Source organism: Anolis sagrei, chromosome 4 (genome assembly GCF_037176765.1).
Source record: "Anolis sagrei isolate rAnoSag1 chromosome 4, rAnoSag1.mat, whole genome shotgun sequence".
NCBI classification, from domain to species: Eukaryota; Metazoa; Chordata; class Lepidosauria; order Squamata; family Dactyloidae; genus Anolis; species Anolis sagrei.
This window is the reverse complement of record NC_090024.1, coordinates 37311953-37337118: the sequence shown is the minus strand read 5'-3', so window position 1 is coordinate 37337118 and position 25166 is coordinate 37311953. Positions and strand designations below refer to the sequence as shown.

Genomic DNA, 25166 nt, shown 5'->3' with positions numbered 1-25166 from the left:
AACAGGTATCAGAAAAATAATCGAAGTTTAGAAATTTTACTTGAATTATTCATGTTAGCTTATATAAAATAAACCCTCTGTAAAGAATGAAAACATATTTGCTCAAACTAAATAAAAATGAAGGAATTCAGGGGAACAGAAGCAATTTATTGATTTGCACTACGTAATAACTAGGACCGCCATGGCATCAGCAAACCCTGTGAACTGGTAATTAACAATAAAAAACTAGATAGTACCTCATAAAATGTATTCTGTTAATTATTTGACTTATTTTTCCCCCTTCATAAGGAAGAAAAAAAGGAACAATCTTTGCCTAAATTTATTCAGTGGAGGCAAAAAAAAAAAAAAAAAAAACCCTCCAAAAAAACAACAGCCTCTGTTTCCTTAAAATAAGTATTGGGAGCTCATGACCCAACTCACATCAGCTCTAGTTGTGATAACGAATGGTGTGGGAATGCTAGGATTTGCAGTCCAACATCTGGAGAAACCCAGATTGCCCCCCTCTTCCTTAAAGGAAAGGCTTGCTGCTTTCCATAGGCTATTACAGAGTATTTTCTCTAGCATAGGGAATGTTTAAGGTGAAGACTGACTTTTCTCATATTATTATAACTACACTCTAATCTGGTTTTCCTAGTTCACAGGTAGCTGTACTTTACATTTTTTTCCATAATGAGGTCTAAATAACATTTCCATCAGTAAGTAAGAGAATTTGTGACTTTTCACAGCTATTGTTAAGCTGTAATCTCAGTCTGCTCTAGCCAGCAATGAATGGATGGGCATGAATAGTATGAGAGCCACACATACTCAAAATGGCTTGGGGGAGTAATCAACAACTGTTGGGTTCTCCCAAGCACAAAACCCCATCCAGGCAGGACGACATTCCTTATCCATTGGAGCTGTTTGCTTTTCCCTTCTCCAGCAGTTTTTAAGTTCTTGCCCATCCAACCAATCATTTTCCCCTTGTGGTCACTGTGAATTTGCACATATGGTACCCCTTCTCCAGCAATTTTATGCAGCAAATTTAAATATGGAAAGGAGAAAACAAAAGAATGGACTATAGTGGCCACCCAGCATATCAAGGGGGACATACAATAACACGGAAAGATAGAAGGCAGTAAGTAAAGAGGAAGATTACAATGCAGATGGATAGACTCAAACAAGCAAACCACTGCTCTGAGTCTGAAAGTCCTACGAATGATTAACTTGGAATGCCATAAGACAAGGTTTAGTTGACAGCAGTTAACCACAGGAATCAGCCAAGGAAAGCATAGTATGTTCTGAAGAAGGGAGTGTTAAGGACCACAGAATCAAAAGACGGTAAGAAGAATAAGACAAAGCAGGAAGGGACAAAGATAGATAGAAATAAGGGACCAGGAGAGTTAAAATAAAGATAGGGAGGGAGAAGATTTACAGGTTAGTTTGATTTATCATAAAAATCCTAGTTACATGTAGATGCAGATATTGCCATATCAAATGGCAGGTTAAAAAACATATTGACTGAGGGAGCATTACAGCAGTGTTCTCAACCTGTGGGTCCCCAAGTGTTTTGGTCTACAACTCCCAGAAATCCCAGCCAGTTTACCAGCTGTTAGGATTTCTGGGAGTTGAAGGCCAAAACATCTGAAGACCAACAGGTTGAGAACCACTGCATTACAGCAAGAGGATATAAATCGATACAGGATATCAATAGGAACTTTGTTATGCAGAATGCTCCATTGTTGGGCACCACAAGGGGATTGGGAAGTTATCTCATGAAGTGTGCAGCCCTAAATGATGCCTAGCACAGTAGTCCTTTCTAACACTTCTATAGTCAGTGTTTAATTCTCACCAAGTACTATATAGCAGCCAGCAGTGTCTGGTCAACCGGGTCAGTTGTCACTAAGTTGCAGGATTGGAGGAACAAGTAGAAATACCACTGCAAAACCTTATTAGAGATGTTTATTCTCATTTCAGTTTATGCCAATAGAACGTATACAATTTATTCAATAGAATTAAAAACATAAGATTCTTCAATACTATACTGATGTCAGCATTTACCTCACTCTTCCTCTGATCTTACTAAAACAAATTCTATTAGTTTCAAGCAGTAATTTAATGAATTTGACAATTGCAATATTTATTGCAACTGGACTAAATAAAAGTGTTGTCATCAGGTCTTATAAACTTGAATATACATGTGCAGAAAGTGATTGATAGAAGCGTAAGGGAAATCTAACCACTTGAACTCTTTAGGAGCCTGTTTCAAAGAAGGTTTTCCTGCAAGGCTGACACACCCAGTTCCCGTCTCAGAAAGCACTGGATTTGCATTTGGATTACTCAAGACAATTCAGATACTGAAGCCAATGTAGGAAGGGCAGATTAAACTATTTTACAGATTAAACTATCTGATTCAGAGACTGAGTGATGTGTGTTCTGGAGGGTTTTAAGATTTGGGCTTCATGAAATAATGAGTGTGCTGAGAGTTCAAGTGGCAAAGCTGGAAAAAGTGTGATATATTTTCCCCAAGTTGATGCATCTGACCAAGTTCAACTTAGAAGATGCCTTTTAAAAACAACAACAGGAAATAACAAAGTAATCCCTGCTCAATATTATTAGATGAAGCAAACCTATTTTCTGCTGCTCCAGAGACAAGGACATAAACCAATGGATTCAAATTACAGGTATATCTCAGTTGACCAAGTAGATATGTTTGTGGGTCTTATTTCTTTAATAACAACAAAGATAGTACCACATAAAAGGTGAAAAACCACATAAAAGGAATAGGGACAGGTGCTGACATCAAAGAACAGAATTCGACTTCCCTAACCACATACACTTTTCATTTGCAAAACGAAACAACCAGACCAGTTAAACCTTGCATAAGTAATATTTTGGACCTTCTGGAGACCCCTGAAAAAATTATTCCAAAGAGCAGCAATGAATTATTATTACTCATCACATTTTCTACTTTTCATGATTTCTATGTTGGCGACATTTCCGAATCTATAATATTTTTTTAATTGCTGGGGATAGCTGGTAAGGCAGGCTTATTTGTTCTCCCCTGCTTTCTGTTTTGCTGTTCACATATGATCAGCAGGGACTTCTGGAGGCCTGCCTGTTGTAGACATGGCTACTGTAATATTAGCTAAAGTCTTTCTCAATTCAAGCATTGTACTGTTTACTGCAGGCATGCTGCATCAGGATTTCTCTGCATTTCTCCAGTACTCTCGTCCAACCCTCTGAATGTCAATGCTGCCCATCAGAAATGCAGCCTTTTTCTTGTAGTCAGATCATCCAAGTCAAAGGTTAACATTATTGCTCTGATCAGAGAATGGTAGTCACATAGAATTGAGAATTTCCAAAGCTTCCTTTTGTACCTGAAATTGAAGAGAAGAACCTAAGTGAAGTATTTATTGCCAACCTTTATTCCTAGCTTCAAAATGACCTGCCTTAAAGTAATGAATTTACTGTGGCATAGTGTATTGAACAAGTAAAATGGGACCTGGGTTCAAATCTTTGTGTAGCTGAACAAATTTACTAAGTGCACATGATTTGCTATGAACAAAAGCTTAAGAAAACCTCCAGCTATTATCATGTTAAAGGAGCACCAAGAAGTAAACTTTATTTACAGTTCTTTGTGAGTTTTTAGTCTCTTCAATTTCCTATCCTTGCCTGAAAGGGGGGAGTGGGGAAGAAGGAAATTAGCTTTGAGTCCCCTTTGAGAGAGATAAAGCAGAGTATATAAATAAATATAATAATAAATAATAGTAATTTCAATGACTTTTACTCCAAGGAGTCTTTAAAGTTCATTTCTACCAGAAAGGTTAATAACAAGCTTTAGCTGGCTCCATGTTCACACAGTTTTAGTCAAAACTACTAATTGCCTTATACAATTAAGTTATTCATAGACTGTATGTGCACTAAAACAAACCACTGATCATGATTTTAATATAGCCTTAAATCTGTATACACAGAAAATAATCTTTACTCTAAGACCTTTCTGAGCCAATTTAACATAAAGAGTTCCCTGACTTACTGCGGGGGTTCCGTTCCAGGACCACCCGCAATAAGTGAAAATCCGTGAAGGATGCCATATTAATTTTAATATTTATACATTTTTATATATTATTTTCTTACCCACGCTCCACCTCCCATCCCATCCCAAGGTTGCCTGCATGCCTCCCTGGCCTCCGCAGACCCCTGCAGAGCCTCCGGAGCCACGCAGACAGCAGTAAGCCAGGGAGGCAGGCCTTCTCCACTGTGCCTCAGGCCGCTGCACTTCTGGGGCCCCTGGTCTCGACTGAACGTAAATATTTTATATTAATATTTTCAAAACCAACAAAACGGTCTGCTAAAAGCGAACCACGAAGTAGCATGGGAACACTGTATTTGAGATCTCTTTGCTAAATGTCTCCAATTTTTGAGGTTGTCCTAGGGAGGCTAATTCATCACAAAGGTCAAAACTTTGCCAATGCCCTTTTCACATCTTAAAGAATCCATCTTCCTTTGGCGATCCCCAGGAAACAAAGCTTGCCCTTTTCCTCTACATTACAGAGGCTACCGGCTTCCATAAATCCCCTTTGACCACCTCATGTTGCAACTATAGAACTTCTATGGCCTGGCTTCCCACACCTGACCTTGCTAAAATACCATAATAATCTTCAGAGGGAATACAACATCGATGGTAACGTACAGGAAACTTATCATAACATATTCTAAAGTGATCAGGTTCTTCGTATTTTCATATCAGATTCTTCATATCACTTTTAAGATGGAGGAAAGGGGGATCAGATCTTGTTCCAGCATCTTTTTCAAAAATGCTTGAAAATATATGGACTGTTGGATTTGCACTATCATTCAAACAATTAGACTACTCACTTGCTTATCCTCCTCTGTGTGTGATACTCGTTCTTTAGCCTTTGTTAACCACAAAAGAGCCATCTTTTTGTTGTTTAATTTCATGTACGTTTTTCCCAAGAAGAGCAAGTTTTTACTATAGAAATTCGGCTCAACTGTAGAAAATGAGTCACAAAAGAGGTTTTACTTTATCATACAGTACTGGCAGTCCCCGAGTTACAAACAAGATAGGTTCTGTAGGGTTTGTTCTTAAATTGAATTTATATGTAAGTCAGAACAGATGCATTTTTAAGTGTAACTCCATCCAAATAAATATAAGCTTTGGATAGCATAAGGAAGGGTTAACATCCTTATGGTGTTTCTTTCGCTATCATTCAGAAGATTTCACCTCACTTTCTGTCCCTGTGATAACTGGATTTAGAGAAATATGGCTTTTTGTGGAAAAAAGGATTGGGGTTAAACTTTCACTGTTTCCCCATGATAACACTTTCAGTAGTGAATTTTCCTTCCAAGAGCTAGATTTCTCTCACTTCCTGTTGTCTCACTCCTGTTCTTAACTATGTGTTGTTTGTAAGTTGGATCTTTGTAACTCGGAGACTGCCTGTAGTTTTAACCTTACAAATTCTCAGTTTTAGAAATATCATTTTATGATTTCAGTATATATACCCAACATGTTACCCTTGATTACAGGACTGTACTGGGAAATGAAATGCCTTCATTTATCCTTTACTCTAGAAACAACTGGTTTCTTCTTTCATAACAAAGAAATACAGCTCATTTCTCAGAATTTTCATTCTTAGCTTGTATTACTTATATTAAGTATGCAACTCACAGGATTAAGATGTTCTTTGCATTTGAAGAACCATAAAATGACTAAAATCTATCTGCTTTGCTTGTGATCCCTCCCATGTTAGAGGGATCTTCCACAGTAGGATCTCAAAGAGAACAAAGAAGTGTTGCCAGGAGGAATTTATGTTCCTTTGCTATGTGTGTGATTCACCCAATACATTTGTGTACACAAATGTGTAGTGCTTTCAATAGTTTCAGTGGCTATGATCCTTGTAGCAGGCTTGTTGAAGGCCTAGGCTATTGTATTGACTCAGGCAATTAGAGTGAAATAAGTCTATATATTTACTGCTGTGAAATACGACACAACTACTTAAGTAATTTTAAAATGACTGCAAAGAACCATTCTAACTTTTCTATTTGAAATTTGCCATGGTCCCATACTGTGGAAACAGTATGTCTTAGAGAGAACAGCTGATGCTTACTTCCATCTAACCATTGCTTCCAGAAAAATGAAAAATCCACGTAGGTGGAATATCCCAATATTCCCTCCATTCAGACCTCTCAGAACTTGCATTTGAAATAATATTAATACTCTGGTTTTAAATTTTCACTGTCCATGCAGAAATGGGCCTCAGTTACTACAATGCTACAATACTTACCATCTTCGGCTTTTTGAAAGTAACGTAAAGCCTGCAAAACATTAACAATGAAATTAATAACATAGTGCTTAATTCAGGTTGGGCATCAAACAGTGATCATTCTTTTATGTCTTCCCCTCAATGTTTATTATTTTGTATCATATATTTACATCACACAATGCAGGGGAACCTTCTCAGTGAGCATTAGAGATCAAATGTATACATTAACATACAGAATGAAAAATACAATGGGGACAAACTATATTGAAGGATGAGTTAGTTTGGGCCTTGAGATCTATAGGGCAGGCTCTTCTTTTTTGTTTCACTGCTTCCTTAGATACATCTAGTGTGAGTTTTGAGAGGGGGCTTTCTCCATGCATGTTCCCACACTCTGAAATGCATGCTGCTGTCTTTCTGCTAGCATACACAAATGTTTAAGCAAACTTTGCTTAGGAAGGCGCTTTTTACTAAGTATCATTAGTGAAGTATTTTTAAATTGTGATTTAATATTAATTCTACATTTATTTCACTCTGTATCATCTAGCTCTAGATGCATGTTAAGCCCCACAATAATTCACACTGGGATCAGGAAATGACATATGTGACACAGTTTTTCTCCTAGTGCATGAAAGGTAAAAGCCATAGTGGAACTTATGGCTGGGTTACAAATTATGGAAAGTTTTTTCTGAAAAGAAATATCCGACTGAGCAATAAACTCAGCAGAAATGGAGCTTGTTTAATATTAATCAGCAGAGTTCCATACACTATGAAAAGCCCCATCTTTAGCAGATACAAGGCAGATTCATACATAACCAGGTTTCTTCATGAAATACAAACTCCAGAATCATGCTGTGTTAGACTGTTATGTTATTGATATGATACTTAGTTAATTGTCCTAATACTGCTATATTTCTTTTTCAAAATATCAAGTTCTGTGTGGTTAATGTGTTTCATTTTATAATACTATAGCCTTAGGTTTTAAGATACCTATCCCTCCATAATCATACATTTATTTCTGGAATATCAAGATCAGTATGTTCTACTCTTCAGTATTACCATCTTACAGTTTCCAGGTGAAAAATAATTCATACCCTTCCCTTCCAATATATAACACCTTTATATAGCTATTGGGACTTCATACCTCTTCGTAGGTGGAGCTGGGTGGTGTTGAAAATAAAACAGCAGCTATTCTGCGCTGATACCATGGCATTTCAGCAAAAGTGTAACACCTGTGAAAATGCAAAAAAAAAAAAAAATCACAATTAAGTTATGATATTTTTACATTTTGCTTCTATATTTCAGGAGATCTAAATGGATCTCTCAAAGTCCCTATAATCACATGAGTAGGACACTTAGGGAGATTAAGAATAGTTCCTATTCAGATTATAATGATCTCACTTTGATCTCATTGAATCAACTAATAGTAATTCAATAAATTAAGCACTTTAAATTGTCAGTATCTCTGACAATGAATTAATACCTCAATTTCTAACCGATAACATCCAGAAACTAACCTTAAAACCTAATGTTTCAGTCTGTGAACAATAGCCCAGTCTTTCTGACTCTCCCATAAAATGTGAGTGAAAACTGTTCATATTAAGCTAAATAACACACATTTGATTCATATGTTTATTGAGCATGCATTTTCTAAGGCTGCTCACAGACCACTAACAAAAGGGTAGACTCAAGGAAATGCCACAAATAATTAACCCACTGTGTATTTTTGCAAACTAAGCTACTGGTAGAACTAGTATGATTTGTATGCAGAACTATTTTACCAAATTCCCATAAGATGAAGGGATGTAGCATCCTTTGGATTCAGGTCAATTGCTTTCTGCCAAGAAAAAGAAAAAAAAAGTGAAAAGATGTCCTGCCAGTTGTAATTTATTATGGGAATCATGTGGCCCTCTAGATGTTGGGACAGCAATTCCGCACTTGTAATTATTGACTTTGATATCTAGGGCTACTAGGACTTTAAGTATGTGCGGGTTGTCTGATTGTTCCACCACAGTCACCAAATGCATGGCCCTCCACACATCCCAGTGTTTTGGCAACAAGCGTAGAGCCCATCTAGATTCTCTTGTGGTTCCTGGGCAACACTTTATATAATTCCACCACTGGACACAACCACCCTTAAACCATTATTGCTATCATAGACACAATGTGTCCCAAACTCATCCACATGAATAACACTATGGTAGCTTTTTCAGAGGTGCACATGTTCAGTACAAATGTTATTTATTAAACAACGTACAATTAACACATGTAAACCCTGACAGACTCTAGCTAACTCACATTTCTCTAACATTTTTAGCTCTTCAACTGTCCTACACTGTAGCCTTTTCCAAATCTCATTAAAACTTTCAGCCAATCAACATAAATCCCTACCATTCTATGCTCTCATGCCTCCAAAACATTATATTTACATTACACACAAAGCCATTTCATGTTATGTATTAAACATAACATTTGAAAAGTCTATCCTTTCATTAAGTTTAGCAAGATTTAGTGAGCTGCATGACTCCCACAGCTACAGTAAATTCTTCCTTCACCCTCAACAATGCTGAGTTTACAGTATATGCTCATATATAAGTTTAGAGCAGGTTTGGGGTCTATGAATAAGTTGAGGGCCATTCCACAAAGAGGTAAAAGCACCAATGCTGCCTCTGGGTGGCAGTCATCCTCACCAGAAGTGGTGCCACAGCAGAAAGAACAGACAGAGTTAGTGAATGAACATTTAGTGTGCAGTGTAATGCAGCTACAACTAACTTGAAAAGTCAGAATGACAAATCTGTGCTGATATGAAATGGAAATAGCATCCAGTAAAGAAATGAAGAATGGCTAGATGTAGTTTGAAGGGTTAATATGGTATTCCAGGCAAAGTAGATCATGATGTAAAAACAGAAAATGTTGTGAAGGAAACAAAGAAAGGTAACACAAGATAATGTTTAGAATATATGCCAACATCCTAGTACTGCAGATAGTGAATAAAGAAGTCATTTTAACAATTACTAAACAAGAAATGACATGTTTTAACAGCCATTTGAATACAGGAGGAGAAGTCAAAGGATTCAAGTTTAGATGCTGACAGTAAGTGAAGATTGAAAGCATAGTTCAAGCTGTTTAAGAATAGTTCATCTCCACGCGGGGTTTAAGTGCTGCATTTCAGCTTGTGGTCTGAAAAGGTTCTTTCACAAAACAGTTGGAGGTTTGTGCTATAAATGAATGTCTACAGATATCAAAATACTGAGTGAAATAAATGGGTGAATGTTGGGTATTTTGCGCCTTTAAATACCTGGAAATGTTCCTTGATAACAAAAGCATTGGCAATTTTTGTCTTTATTCCTTCATAATCTCCTACATCACTGATGCAGATTGCATACCACTAAATAAAAAAGAGAGTTGAATAGCTTATTTAAGAATATTAACAGCTGTAACAATACTTAGCCACAAGAAATATGCAGTCATTATATAATTCTCCAGAAATGTAAAATTCCTACTTATTTTAAAATTAAAAGACACAGTTCTTCAGTTACAGCATAAAATCATCCACAACAGTACACTTTCTGCTAAAGATTTTATTAAGCTACTAGCTGTGCCCTGCCACGCGTTGCTGTGGCCTATAGTAAAACTTATCAAAGTTGAGGTAGATATCTGGACTATTATGAAAGAGAGGTCCCTACCTATTCCTTCCCCCTTTTCCTCCCCCTTTCTCTCCTTTCTTCCTTCTCTACCTCTTTCTTTCTTTCCTTCTTTCACTACTTGATTTCATCCTTCTCTCTTTCCTTCATTCCCTCCCCCTTTCTTCCTTTGCCTTTCCTACCTCCCTGTTTGCTTCCTTCTTTCACTTTTTATTTCCTTTTATTTTACCACCATCATAACAATAACAATAATGCAATGCATTGCCTCTGGGACCTGACACTTCTCCCATTCCCCCAGGGTCTCATAGGAACAATAGCATAATAATAATAATAATAATAATAATAGAAATAACAACCTTTATCCGCCACGTGTTGGTGTGGCCAATCTTCCCTCTTTCTCTCCTTCTTTCCCTCCTTCCTTGTGGGGTTGCGTGTGTGCGTGCAGCGGCGGGGGGAGTGATGGAGCGTGGGGTTGCGTGTGTGTGTGCGGCGGCGGGGGGAGTGGGGTTGCATGTGTGCGTGCGGCAGCGGGGGGAGTGGGGTTGCGTGTGTGTGTGAGGCGGCGGGGGGAGTGATGGAGTGTGGGGTTGTGTGTGTGTGTGTGGCAGGGTGTGTGTGTGTGCGGGAAGCGGCACGGCGGGGCTTGGAGTGGGCATGGTTTCCGCAGAGGGAACGTTGGCCGGAAGGCCATGTGCGCGCGCCAGGGAACTTGCGGCTGGGCGCCAATGCGCATGCTCAGTTGTTTTGCCGTTTTGTGAGTGTGTTGTTGTGTTGTTTTTCATTTTGAGTAGATATGTTTGTACCTTGTGGGTTGTGTTATGAGCATGGGAATTTTGGTTAAGTTTCGTTGGTTTTTTTTTTAGTTTTATTCTTTTGCCGTTTTGTGAGTGTGTTGTTGTGTTGTTTTTCATTTTGAATAGATATGTTTGTACCTTGTGGGTTGTGTTATGGGCATGGGAATTTTGGTTAAGTTTCGTTGGGGGATTTTTGAGTTTTGTTGTTTTGCCGTTTTGTGAGTGTGTTGTTGTGTTGTTTTTCATTTTGAGTAGATATGTTTGTACCTTGTGGGTTGTGTTATGGGCACGGGAATTTTGGTTAAGTTTCGTTGGGGAATTTTTGAGTTTTGTCGTTTTGTGAGTGTGTTGTTGTGTTGTTTTTCATTTTGAGTAGATATGTTTGTACCTTGTGGGTTGTGTTATGGGCATGGGAATTTTGGTTAAGTTTCGTTGGGGGGTTTTTGAGTTTTGTTTCTCCGTTGGATGCCCCTAACAAATTTATATATATAGATGGGATAATACTCCTTTCTATAGGAGTCATCTTTCTACAAGGGACTTCTAATGCTGGAAGCCAGCAATGTCAAATTTTCCATTGAATTGTTCACCTTGTGCACACTAAAACATGATGGGTCTCTCTCAAGCGCCTTCTTTGCATACTCAAGGGCTTCATAAGTCAGCTGCTTCTTCTTTTCTTCGGGAGTGTGACTAAGCTGAGCCAAGTCACGCAATGCTCGAGCCAGACGCCATAGCACTTGTGCATTCTCACTAGTAATAAACAAACATAACAGAATATGCTAATCACAGCCAGGTCATCGTCCATAGTCCACAGCAAAGTATAAATATCATTAGCAGCAAGAGTGTGAGAGATAAACAAACATTGCCCTCTTTTTTTTTGGGGGGGGGGGAGAACATCCAGGAAGCTACAGGCTAATCATCTTGATCTTAATACCAGGAAAAATATTAGAGCATTTTATATAGGAGTCCATTTGTAGACATCTTGATGATAATGGAGTGATTACCGTATATACTCGAGTATAAGCCAAGCTTTTCAGCCCCCGTTTTAGGCTGAAAAAGCCTCTTTCAGCATATACTCAAGTCAAAGTTGTTTATTATTTTACTCTGTTATTATTTTTTATTACATTTATTATTTTCTCTATTATTATTACATTTACATTATTTTACTATTATTACATTAATTTTTATTCTATTTATTATTATTACTTTAATATTTTATTTAATTGTTATTATTCCGTTTATTATTTTACTCTTTTTATTATTATTAGTTATTATTTTACTGTTATTATTAGGTTACTCTATTATTATTATTACTCTATTATTGGAAGGATACGTAAGCACATTTACATTGAAGGAGGTTAAAATAATGGTTTAATCAGAGTTGGACATTCTTATCTTAAATTAGACGTCCTCAGCCATGCATTGCTGTGGCCCAATCTGGTGATCTGGAAAATAAAGTAATGAGAAAGTGTTGGTTTCTAATATATGTAATTTCTTTATGTTTGTGGGTAAACAGTATTTCTTGTTGTTTCTTTGTCAGTGTTGATGTGGAGATTGTCTAGTTTGCCTACTCTGGAACATTCAATATACAATTGTCCTTCTTTAGGTGTCCCTTTCAAATCGATGATACTATTATCTGTCATATATATATTGGTGTGTGTATGAATCACATATATCTATCTATATCTATGGCTGGATGGCTCTTTGTCAGGAGGGCTTTGATTATGTTTTCTTGCCCTGGTGAAGGGAGTTGGACTGGGTGGCCTTAAGGCAGCATTTTTTGACCTGGGGGTCAGGACCGATTTGGGGGGGGGGTCGTAAGGGGGTGTCAGAAGGGTCATCAAAGACCACCAGGAAACACAGTATTTTCTGTTGGTCATGGGGGTTCTGTGTGGGATGTTTTATCCAATTCTAATGTTGGTGGGGTTCAGAATGCTCTTTGATTGTAGGTGAACTATAAATCCCAGTAACTACAACTCCCAAATGTCAAGGTCTATTTCCCCCAAACTCCATCTGTGTTCATATTTGGGCATATAGAGTATTTGTGCCAAGTTTGGTCTAGATTCTTCATTGTTTGAGTCCACAGTGCTCTCTGGATGTAAGTGAACTACAACTTCAAAACTCAAGGTCAATGCCCACCAAACTCTTCTAGTGTTTTCTGTTGGTCATGGGAATTCTCTGTACCAAGTGTGGTTCAATTCCATCGTTGGTAGAGTTCAGAATGCTCTTTGATTGTAGGTTAACTATAAATCCCAGCAACTCCCAAATGATAAAATCAATTATTTTGAGTGATGGTCACTCCTTGGGTTAGTAGGTGTCTTGTGGCCAATTTGGTGGCTATTCGTCCAGTGGTTTTTGACTTATGTTAATCCTACAAACGAACATTATATCTCTATATGTAAATATATAAAACACATTTAACCTACTGATGCTTCAATAGGTATCTATTTTTATTTTAAAATTTACCAGTAGCTGCTGCATTTCCCACCCTCAGCTTATACTAGAGTTAATATGTTTTCCCAGGTTTTTTTGTGGTAAAATTATATTCGGATCATATTATACTTGAGTATATATGGTAATAAGAGTCAGCATTGCTTTATCATGAACATGTTTACCTCATTCACAAATTATTAGTAACTATTACATCTATTACAATAAAATATGATGCCTTTGCTGTAATTTCTATATTCTCCCAGACGTGGCACATGAAAGATGCCATGGAACCCTGCAGATTACATCCTAATGTTATTTTCTTTTTTAAAAATAATTTTACTTATCCAAAATATATCTCCACAAACTTCAATCACTAGGTGTCAGAATTCCCTAACCTAAGACTAGCAGAGTCAAAGGTGCAGGCAAACCCTGAGCATACATATTTTTCCAAGTGTCTCTAAGTGTTATACTTCTCCCTATAAGGAATCTAGAAAAACTGAGAAAGAACACCTAATGGCAGAGGAGTACACAGTTTCTATAACTACAAAACTGCATACTTATGCTAGTGATAACTACTCTAATTACACAATTAACCTCTCCCCCCAGCTTATCAATGGGGCACTTCACTTTAGCTCTTATAAAAAAAGAAACCATCTCCTGAGTGAGTGGGAAAAGACTAAAGTTTAGTCTTTCTTCTTTGTTTTTCCCTTCATGGGCTTTTAAATGCTAAGTAGCACTGATTTTATGGCCCAATATCACACTCCCAATAAGAATTAGGAACCGAACAAAGCTCCCAATATAAATAGGCAGGCTCCTTTCTGAACCTATGGTTAATGTCCAAAGTCAGTCTGCTAAAGCAACATACCTGTTTTTGTGTTGATCCAGTAACTGAAAAAGTTTTTCGGTTTCCCCACTCCCATATAGATAGTCTGCTTGATCTAGAATTTCATCAACTTAAGATGGAAGGAAACACAAACAACTGTGAATTCAATATTTAATCTACTCTGAATTAACAACAGTAAGAGAGGGAGATGGGATGCCAGTTGTTCACGCAAAAGGTAAAACTACGGGCATACTTCCTATTATGGAGACAATAACAAACTATTCCTCAATTTGCCAAACAACATTTTGTAAAGTTTTAACAATTTTATTTCCAGTTACTAAATGATAATGATCAGCTTTCTTGTCCTGTATAAAATATGAATATGTAAAATATGCCTATCTATTATATTCAACATTGCAACTTCCAGATATCTTGGACTACAACTTCCAATATCCTCAGTCAGCATAGCTATTGGATATCTGTAACACACCACTTTGGGGAAGATTGCCTAAATGCATAAAGACTAAGGTCTTTAAAAAATTATGTTATCAACTTCTTTTGCTCAGTCTCAAAGGTATTGCAAAATCAATTTGCGTAGTGATCCAGACTAACATGGATCACTACGTCTTTGAATTAAACCATATCCATTCTGTGGTGTGTCCCTTTTTATGGCCTCTTTGCCCTCACAGCAAACTCTCAATTCCCAATGGCTGAGAAAACTTCTAGTGGCTACTTTTAAACCTGAAACTTCAGTTTCAAGTTTAAAAGCAAACAAGCTGAATGAGACTTTTTTCCTTCACTTTATCCCATGTGGATTTCCAGTTCATTTTGGGGAATGTTTTCAGAATGGATGACCAAACTATATTGAATTAGTGACTTAAATTAACTTAATATTTATGCCTGTGCAAGCATTCTGAAAAACAACATCTAAAGGCTAAAGTTTTAATTACTCCAGTGGGGATGGGGGAAAGTGTGGTTTTCCAGATGTTACTCAACTGGAACTAATTTCTGTTATATTTGGCTATGTTGCTTACAACTTATGGGAGCTGAACATCAATATTATTATTTTTATTATTATAATATTTATTTATTCCTTGTTTTGTCTCCCCAAAGGGGACTTAAAGCAGCTTGACATAAAAGCATTAGTATACATTTTAAAATATACAAATATGCAAACATTAAAATAGAACTAAACATAAACAACAGTAATAGAAAATCCAGTTAAAAACCAACAAAACAGTAAAAAAAAAAAACAGTTAGAAACCACAGCACCCCCTGAGCAGATCTTATATCAGGAAATCCACACTCCTGCCTCCTCTAGTGCTTCTGAATATTTATAATGCTCATTATAGCATATTATGATAACTATAATACAAGTAACATACAGATTTGTTCCCCTGTAAATTATGTCATGATAGTCAAAAGTGCCTTATTTCCCCCCAGCTTCCACAGATCACATAGACACCATCTACATTGATCATTTAATGCAGCTTCAAACCAGTATTAAAGAAAGTGCTTACACAGATGGCAATTACGCAAACCACAAAACACTGATGTACATTATGGGCTTTCTTTGGTGGGAGTTTGTTACATGGCTGCTGCAGTTTCAAGATGCTTTGAACTGCATTAAATGGTCAATGTAAATGGGTCCTTAGGTGATCTGAATGGCACTGCAATCTCACATGTAGTGATATTGGGAGATGAAACATTCAGCAATCATCTTGCTAGAGGAAGGTCATAAATCAATTTCCAGTGCCAGCAAGCTATATCAGTGGACTAGTATACTCATCCTTCCTTGCTGATACCATGGAGACAGGGGATCTGATAAGGATAGAATAGTTGACTCAAAGGTTGTATGGAAGACCAAAAGGAAACAATGAAGAACATAAAGAAAGCAAAAAGGTAGGGTTGAATTTTGACAGATTTTAAATACAATAAACTATACTGTGTTTGTAAAAATTTGGAACAAACATTACAGTAAGACAAAGAAATAATATGAATGCTTGTGAAATGCTATGTTATTCCTGTAATGATGTTCTGTAAATACGTATCAATGAATCTATTGTGATGGAGATATTTTGGCTAAACATATCAGACCGTTTGGCTGAATTTGCACATTACAGTATGTGCATTATCTTACAAAGTAATGTTACTTGTGCTGGTTTCCTTTAAATGGCACTTGGACAACTGTGGACCTCCAGATGTTTTTGCTCACCACTCCTGTCTGCTTTAGTAACATAACCACCTGTGAAAGCTATGGACTTGCAATTCAAAATGCCTTGATTCAAATTGTTTTGATGGCTCTCATGGGACCAAAAACAAAAAAAAAGGGAAAGATACACTTATAGCAAGAGTAATAAGATGTGATGTCTAAATTCCAGCTTCTCTGAAGAAGCCATTTGTTTTCTTTTCAATATCTTATATCACTGGAAGACACATAAATAAAAATATTAGTAAACAGATTTTTCAACATAGAGAAGAAAAACTGGGTGTCTTCAAACTTTTTGTAACTACTTACCTTGCGTTTTAGCATGAACCACAGAAGACTGAGATATTAATAAGTACGTTTCATAGCCAAAGTAAGGAAACAATGAGAATGCAAGTCCCCTTCTGAAAAATCTGGATTTCTCAAGTACCTAGCGAAGAGAAATTTAAAGCTATAATTCAAAACATATTCATTTGGCTCTGAATAAAGTGAATCAAACAGAATTGCCATCTGTGTACAAATGGATTGGGCAGCAGCTGCCTATCTACAACTCACTGTGCAATCTCATAGAACTCTCATACTGCAAGTAAAACAAAGATATTCATTACTTGAATCTATCATTTGGTACAAATGGTTGTGAAACTAGTTCTCCAAACACTAGAATACTTAAGGAGCACCCCATCAATCTTCAGGCCAGCTCTCTACCCCCATAACTGCTTTCTAATATTAAGAGAAGGAGGTAACAGAATCACTGGGAATCCGAACTCATATTTATGTTTGCTTGCCTTGCTTTCTCTCTCCTGACAGTCTTGTTAGTGCCTGGAGAAATCCTAAACCGTCAGGACATCAAATGCTAATCAAGGTGGCCAATTGAAACATTCACACCTAGCTCCAACACACAGTTCTTTCTCCCACCTTGGACTTTCCACAGATATATAAACCCCATTTTCCTAGTTTCCAACAGACCTCACAACCTCTGAGGATGCCTGCCATAGATGCAGGTGAAACGTCAGGAGAGAATACTTCTAGAACATAGCCATATGGCCCAAAAAACTTACAACAACCCAATAGGAATCTACATTCACAAGATTTATTTATCATACTCATAAATACTACGTATTTACAAAATACATAGCTGAAATATTTGTCAAACAAACTTGAAAGATGAGTTGTTTGACACATTAAGCTACAATCTGTGTGCGTTTAGACTAGAGTAGTGGTTCTCAAGGTGTGCTCTGCAGAGCCCTTAGGGCTCCATGAAGCATAATGAGAGGCTCCGTGCTTTCCTCATTCCCCAATCTTTTCCTCTTCTTTCCTGCTCCTCTTCCCTCCCTTGCCACCAAAAGCCTCCCCCCTCCTTTGCTACCAAAAGCCCTTTTCTCTCAGTCCCCTTATTGTCAAAAGCCTTTCTCCCATCCCTTTCTGCCAACAGCCTTTTTTCCACTCCTTCATCACTGCCAAAAGCTCCCCACACCCACCTTCTTTGCTTCCAAAACCCTATTTCCCTCCCACTGCTCAGGGGATGCTTTGATTGTGCTTTTCCTGCATGGCAGAAGAGGGTTGGACTGGAAGGCCCCTAGGGTCTTCCACTGAAATGTTATTAAGTTTATGTTAGTTAAAATTACTCTTCATTTTAAATATTTTATTGTTCTTTTTTTCTCCCTCCCTCTCTCTCTTTTGCACTACAGATGAGATATGTGCGGTGTGCATAGCAATTTGTTCATTTTTTTCAGTGAGTTCACGCACAAACTTCATCCATACATTACCATCCTGGCCTGTCTGTTGAATTTTAAAACATAATGCAGCAAAAAGTTTGCACATGCCAGGTATATATACATTATATGTAATATAATATAATATATAAACATTTATTGGGGCCCCACAAGCAACTTTTGCTTCAAAAAGGTCTCTGCAGCTGAAAAAGTTTGAGAACCCCTGGACTTGAGGATAATGTATCCTATATCTGATGCCTGGAAAGGCTTATGCCACAAGAGCATGCATGTCTGCTCAAATGTTCCACCAATTTCAAAGGAGCTTAAATTCAGGTGAGTTAACAAAGGACTGCAGCTTCTCCATTACACTTTAGGGTACTAAAGAATTTAATTAACTCCAACAATTAGGGGGTGCTACTTAATTTGCTTGAGTTGACTTTTAGCAAATGATCTAAAATTATCTTTCTGGTGTTTCAGTATAAAACCTGCCAAATGTCCCTTTAATTTAGCTCCCAGGCCACAGAAATGTATTCCACAAGACATTTCATTACCCTTTAAGGTGCCACAAAACTCCTGGTTGATATGTTGACAAATATCAATGTGCTTGCTTTCTTACATTTTTAAAGTTTGTAGAGTGTTCCCTCGTTACTTCGCGGTTCGCTGTTTCGCGGGATTTTTCCTTCCATTTTATGAATGGTTGCCGTTTCCCAGAGCGGTGTTCTAACCCCCTCATCCTTTACCTAGGTCAGTGGTTCCCAACCTTTGGTCCTCCAGGTGTTTTGGACTTCAGCTCCTTCAATTTCTAACAGCTGGTAAGCTGGCTGGAATCTTTGGAAGTTGATGTCCAAAACACCAGGAGGAAGAAAGGCTGGGAACCACTGACTTAGGAGTGATTTAGTAGCACCAGAACTGGGAGGAAGAAGGAATGGGGAAACTGACTTTCCGTGTCCAGTTGTGGTAGCATATTTGTAGTAAATAATACAACAACAACAAAACCTAAAATGCGAAAGGATTCCAGGAGCAACCTCCTCCCACACCATCAAAATCTGATTTGAAATAATAACCCAAGGGCATGTGCATTGCTTATGCTGTCACCCAGAGAATAGTAAAAATTCCTTACTGAGTATACACAAACAGCAAAACAATGGCAGAGCACATGCAGCCTGCCTGACCACAGCTGTTATAAAGAAATTATAAGAAAAGTGGAAGCTGGTGAAAGAAAAATAATCACTGGATGCATTTTGACAGATGCTTTCAAGTTGCCTCTAAAACGTTTCCTCCTGTGCAAAGCTTACCTGATCTTGTTGCTAAGTTCCACATGTAAATATTATTTTGAATAAAATGTTCATTGACACTTTGTGTGTGTGATGTAAGAACTGATCCATAGCATTTCTATGTTATTTCTGCCAGCTTTTGTGTGAAAGTAATGACTAATAATATACCCACTTCATCAACTTAATTTTCTTTAGTAGTTCAGTAGAAAATATTTTTCTTAAAAAGAAAGAACCAACAAAATCCAGTTAACTTTAGGACATTTTTGTTTTAAAGAATGATAGAAACAGCTGAACACCTCCTGTTTTGCAACTGGTTCATGATTTTAAAAACCGAGGATTATGAATGCTCAAATTTTCTCATTGCTTATGAAAAAACACTGCTTCTTTGAATATAAAAATGGTTCTCCTTGCAAAAAGCTACATGTTCCCAAATCAAACATACAAAAATAATTTCTATGCAAAATTTGCCATCTTTGCACAGATAATAAGTTTTCCACAGGAATACTTCTACTGTTGCTGAACAAAACACGGAAACTTTTTTTAAAGGGGGACTGCAATTAGGATAATTGTCAAACGTGCATAGAAATAATCCCATATTCTAGAATGAAAAAAAGTTGGCATTTGATGTTTTTGTACCATAATACCTGAAGATTTAGACCAGTTACACATATACTATATTTCTTAGATTCTAAGATGCACTTTTTTCTCTATATAAATATCTCTAAAAATCAGGTGTGTCTTAGAATTGCAGGTATATCTTATGAATTTTGATTAGTGGTGGTGGTACTGAAATTAGGGTGTATCTTGCAACTGAAGAAATACAGTTTTATTTATAAATATTATGTCCTTTTATTATAGAACAAAGACAAAGATCTAATTCATAAACTGTATGTTTGATCTAGTGTTGGAATCATATGTGTTAGCAGTCTAGAACATTATGCTTAATGGAAATCTCAAATTTTGGAAAATTAGGATCCATAGGTAGTTGACAATATATTTAAACTCTCAGTACCAGTTTTAACTTTAAAGGTGTATGAGTCCAAAGGAGTTTTATGACACACAATCCATGTTTATTTTGAGATTTATCATTAACCAGGTCTTCATACTGATAGACCAGAATATTAAGCTCAATAATTTTCATACAAATCACTGCCAAACAAACACTGTTAAAATAGCATTTTACAGGGCTTTAATCTCAATGCCATCTTTTCAGATTCTGACTACAAGGCATGATTGGGGCAAATGTTCTTTTAAATACACGTTTCCTCCTGTACTCTTAAATAACCACTCCAGTGTTTTCCCCTTGTTGTAAAATTGTTATCAGTTGGACTTCATGTGACACAGACAGCACTTTCAAAAGCAGAGCATGAAGAGCCTTTGAAGCCATAAATCTATCAGCCTTAAAGAGTGGTAAAGACTCTAGTGTGGTACAAGCACCTCATGTAGACATTTGAAAAAGACAGAATGTGAATTATTCAAACTGTGCCCATGAAAGAGACTGAAACTGAACTAATGGGATATGGAACCCACTCAATACCTAGTGAGCCCCCCCCCCCCCCCCGGTCCCAAAATACTTTTAATACAAGGAATCGAGCCCTTGGTAGTGTAATGAGTATTGACTCTTGGTGTAAGCAATTTTAACACAATGTAAAGGAACAAAAAAAAATCTAACAAATCTTAAATCGCTAAATTGCCATATATTTTTTTAATCTATAACAGTTATTATTTATTGCTTTATCTTTATGTATGCTGAAATCCTGTGTTAAAGGACAGGATATGACTATTTTAATAAAAAACAAAGTTGTGGGGGGGGGGGGAGCACTCAGTCTCAAAATCATAGTGGTCAACATAAAATCTGAGAGTAGAAGAGAAACACAGAAAACTGTTTACTTGTCTACTAATAAGGCCTCAACGTCATCTGCTGAAATAGAACATTATGCTGTTTTACTATTGCTAGCGTAGAGTTGAGCGTAGACAGGAAGTTCTGGCGTGGGCTGGTCCATGAGGTCACAAAGAGTTGGAAGCGACTGAACAAATAAACAACAACAGTGTAGAGTGGAGATCATACTGCTCCTGGAAGATTGTAGTTCTCTCATGTGCAAAAAAAAAAACATGCTTTTCACTTGAGTGAATTCTTCTTATTCATTCTCAGAAGAGAAGAGTCAATATATATTAATTCATAACCATAAAAATGGTTTGATACTACTCAATTCCCACCCAAATACACTTTTATAAGCTGCACACAGTGTATGTTTCACCATGCTCTCCAAATCTTAGTCCCAAAGCATTATCTAGCATAGGCAACTATGTTGGGAGCTAAAGTTCAACATCATTTGTAGGATTTTAAAATTCTCATTCCTGCCATATATACTTACCTTTTGCACTACTGAACACACTGGGATTTCAGAGTAAATATAATAGAATTTCCCTGCACAGCTATAAAATGTTATGGCTAAAGACTTTGTTGTTAAATTACTGATTAAGAAAGTGCACTGATCATTCCATCAAGCTAGAGAAGAGAAAGACTCAAGGCAGTCAGGGTTATGCCTCGTTTCTGATTTCAGATTGAAAGACCATTCCATTAAACTTTCTGAATTTATGTTGTTCCATCTGGTCATAACAAGAAACTTAACATGCTTTAGTATGCAGTCTTCCACCTTATCATATTTCCTTATTCCTTTGTGTGTCATGTATTTTAGGTAATTTCCAAAAAGGAAATCATATTTGACTGTTGCAACGAAAACAGTCCTGCAACACCTTAAAGGCTAATATGTTTATTATAGTATTGATGTTATCCCTAAAATGCTTCAGTGAGCTTCAGTCAGACAAGACTGGGCGATCACAAACATGTATTTACAGCAAAAAGCTGTCTGGAGTCTCAGAACCATCAAGCAGACACACAATTCTATGTGGCGATTACAAAGTGTACATGAATACATCACAACTACTTTATTTCTATGTATAAGTTGACCTCATGTCTAAGTTGAGGGCAGATTTGGGGGGGGGGGCAAATTATGGAGTTTGATATGAACTAATGCTACCTGTCATGAACTTTCATGGACTATCTCTCACTGATCCTTGAAATGTGTCACTGCTTGGAAGACTGAGAAGCATATACTAACACTACTATATGATCTGAGCATCATGGGGTTCAGCTGTGCTGTAAAATTAATGCTGTTTGACATAATTGTAACTGTCATGGGTCAATACTATGCAATCCTGGTATTTGTAGTTTAGTGAAACACCAGCACTCTTTGGCAGAGAAGGGTAAAGGCTTTTTCAACGGTTCTGGCCCAGCTTACTTGTCTGAACGTATCTCCCTCTATGATCTGCTTCAGAAGTTAAGATCAAGATAAGATTCCTATCAAACAACTTTCCCAACCCCGGAAGGGATTCCAGAAATCATCGGGTGAGGCCTTGCTCTCGATTCCACCCCCATCGCAGGCGCAACTGGTGGGGTGAGACAGGACCAAATAGAACTCCCTCCCCAAGGAAATCAGATTACCTGATTTCAGGAAAAAGCTTCAGGAAAAAGCTTAAGACGTGGCTGTGGGACCAAGCATTTGGCAGTCATTGTAGACGTGCAATAATGATAATGAATTAATGTGATTGACAAATGGATAGGCCTGGGACTATGATTAGACTCTGCATTATTTTAACTGTTGTTTTAATAACTGATCTTTTTTAGTTGTTTGGATTTTAATTGTATTTGTTTATTTTTGGATTGATATGTGTTGGCATCAAATCGTTGCCTGTTGTAAGGCCACTCTGAATCCCCTTAGGGGTGAGAAGGGCGGGGTATAAATGTGGGAAATAAATAAATAAAATTAAAAAATACAACTCCAGTGATTGCATAGGGCTGTTAAACTGCATTAACTCCACAGTGTAGATGCACCCATAGTCATGGAGACTAAAAGCGTAAGAAAAACAAGAGAGCAGAGAGGCTTAAAGAGTTGGGCATGTTTAGTCTGAAGAAGAGAAGGCTGAGAGGAGACATGATGAGGACCATGTACAGGGTGAGGCAGCATAACTTCCTTTTTTAAAATGCGCGCCATTCAGTCGGTTGAAGACATAGCGGAGTGCTAGTGGTTTCGTTTGAGAGGTGGGAGTATAACGTTTTGTCCTGACACAGTTCAGTTGCCATCATGCATTGGAAGAGTGAGGGGCATGCTTTTGCCGTTGAGGCCTACTTTTCGAGCGGATTTGGAGTGGCCGGTCCGCTCTCCATGGGGCCTTTTGAAATCCCGTGTTTATGTGAACCGTCCAAGGACCCTACAAGATTTGAAGACCAACATCCAGGAAGAAATTGCCAACATAATGCCTGCTATGCTGGCAAAAGTCATAACAAACGCCAGAAATGGGTTTACTCAGTGTATGGAGAATGGGGGACGTCACCTACCTAATTTGATCTTTAAAACTACGTAAAACAAAACTACATTATATAAAAAAAATTCTGATTCATACAATGGGTTTTTTATTTTGAAAAAAGGAAGTTATGCTGCCTCACCCTGTGTAAATAAGTTAGAGAAAGTCATAGGGAGGAGAGAGCAAGCTTGTTTTCTGCTGCCATGGAGACTAGGATGCAGAGCAATGGCTTCAAACTACAAGAAAGGAGATTCCATCTGAACATTAGGAAGCACTTCCTGACTGTGAGAGCTGTTCAGCAGTGGAACTCTCTGCCTCAAGAGTGTGGTGGAGGCTCCTTCTTTGGAGGCTTTTAAACAGAGCCTGGATGGGTTGTTGTAGGTTTTTCGGGCTATATGGCCATGGTCTAGAGGCATTCTTTCCTGACGTTTCGCCTGCATCTATGGCAAGCATCCTCAGAGGTAGTGAGGTCTGTTGGAACTAGGCAAAAGGGTTTATATATCTGTGGAATGACCAGGGTGAGACAAAGGACTCTTCTCTGCTGGAGCTAGGTGTGAATGTTTCAACTGACCACCTTGATTAGCATACAGTGGCCTGACTGTGCCTGGGGCAAACGTTGTTGAGAGAGGCTGGATGGCCATCTGTTGGGGGTGCTTTGAAATTGATTTTCCTGCTTCTTGGCAGGGGGTTGGACTAGATGGCCCACGAGGTCTCTTCCAACTCTTTGATTCTAGGATTCCATAGTATTAATTCTTGACCAGGGTGAGACAAAGGACTCTTGTCTGCTGGAGCTAGGTGTGAATGTTTCAACTGACCACCTTGATTAGCATACAATGGCCTGACTGTGCCTGGGGTAAACTTTGTTGAGAGAGGCTGGATGGCCATCTGTCGGGGGTGCTTTGAATTTGATTTTCCTGCTTCTTGGCAGGGGGTTGGACTGGGTGGCCCACGAGGTCTCTTCCAACTCTTTGATTCTAGGATTACATAGCATTGAGTCATAGCAGGTAAAGCGAATTAATTCTACTCTTTCGAGGCATTCCTATCAAAGAACTTTCCCAACCCCGGAAGGGATTCCAGAAATTTGGGAAACCGGGGGAAGACTAAGGAGGGGCGCACGCCCCGAGAGCAACCGCACCTCGCTTCCGCCTCGACTCCGCGGGGCCTCGAAGAAGAGCCGGCTCCTGGCGAAAGAGGCCGCTCTGACTAAACGCCGCGCTGTCACCACAGCAGCTCTCGTTGCCATGTCCGGTGCAGTCCCTTCTTCCTCTTTAGGACCCAATCAAAGCCGGAAATAGTCATTGCTGAAGCCCACCTTCAACATCTTCACTCTATGAGAGTGTATGTGTCCGCTTTAGAAAAGCCGCCGGAGTGGTACACGAGCCGCGTGGCGTTCCGTTCCGCTCCTCGCGGGGTCCGTTCTTGGCCAATTGCCGCTCTTGGATTTCCCGCGCGCCAATGACGTCACGGGATCTAGCGTCGGCATCTCTAAGCGTACTACTTGGGCTGCGTCACGTGACTTTCCCCATAATAAGGCGGGGGAGGGAGATTTGAAACAAACAGGGGGGAAAAAAACCCAACAAGCTCCTCCAGATTAGTTGAGTTGAAGACTCGGGGCGCATGCGCAGAGTGTATCTCTCCTCCTCTCCTGCTTCCCCCTT

The 25166-nt window shown here is 38.2% G+C and overlaps 1 protein-coding gene across 2 annotated transcripts; it reads right to left on the bottom strand.

Annotated features, from left to right (window-relative positions):
- Nucleotides 1–1923: 1923 nt before the first annotated feature.
- RMDN1 (regulator of microtubule dynamics 1) lies at nucleotides 1924–24986 on the bottom strand. Of its 2 annotated transcripts, XM_060775565.2 has the most exons (10): nucleotides 24644–24986; nucleotides 16470–16587; nucleotides 13994–14081; nucleotides 11286–11445; nucleotides 9559–9648; nucleotides 8042–8097; nucleotides 7405–7492; nucleotides 6285–6315; nucleotides 4858–4991; nucleotides 1924–3356 (listed from the first exon to the last, which is right to left on the bottom strand). In XM_060775565.2, exons 1-10 carry the CDS (start codon nucleotides 24749–24751, stop codon nucleotides 3318–3320), a joined length of 912 nt encoding a protein of 303 aa, XP_060631548.2. In that variant the 5' UTR covers nucleotides 24752–24986; the 3' UTR covers nucleotides 1924–3317. The 2 variants fall into 2 exon arrangements, with proteins under 2 accessions (XP_060631548.2, XP_060631549.2); XM_060775566.2 differs by lacking the exon at nucleotides 4858–4991.
- Nucleotides 24987–25166: the final 180 nt, after the last annotated feature.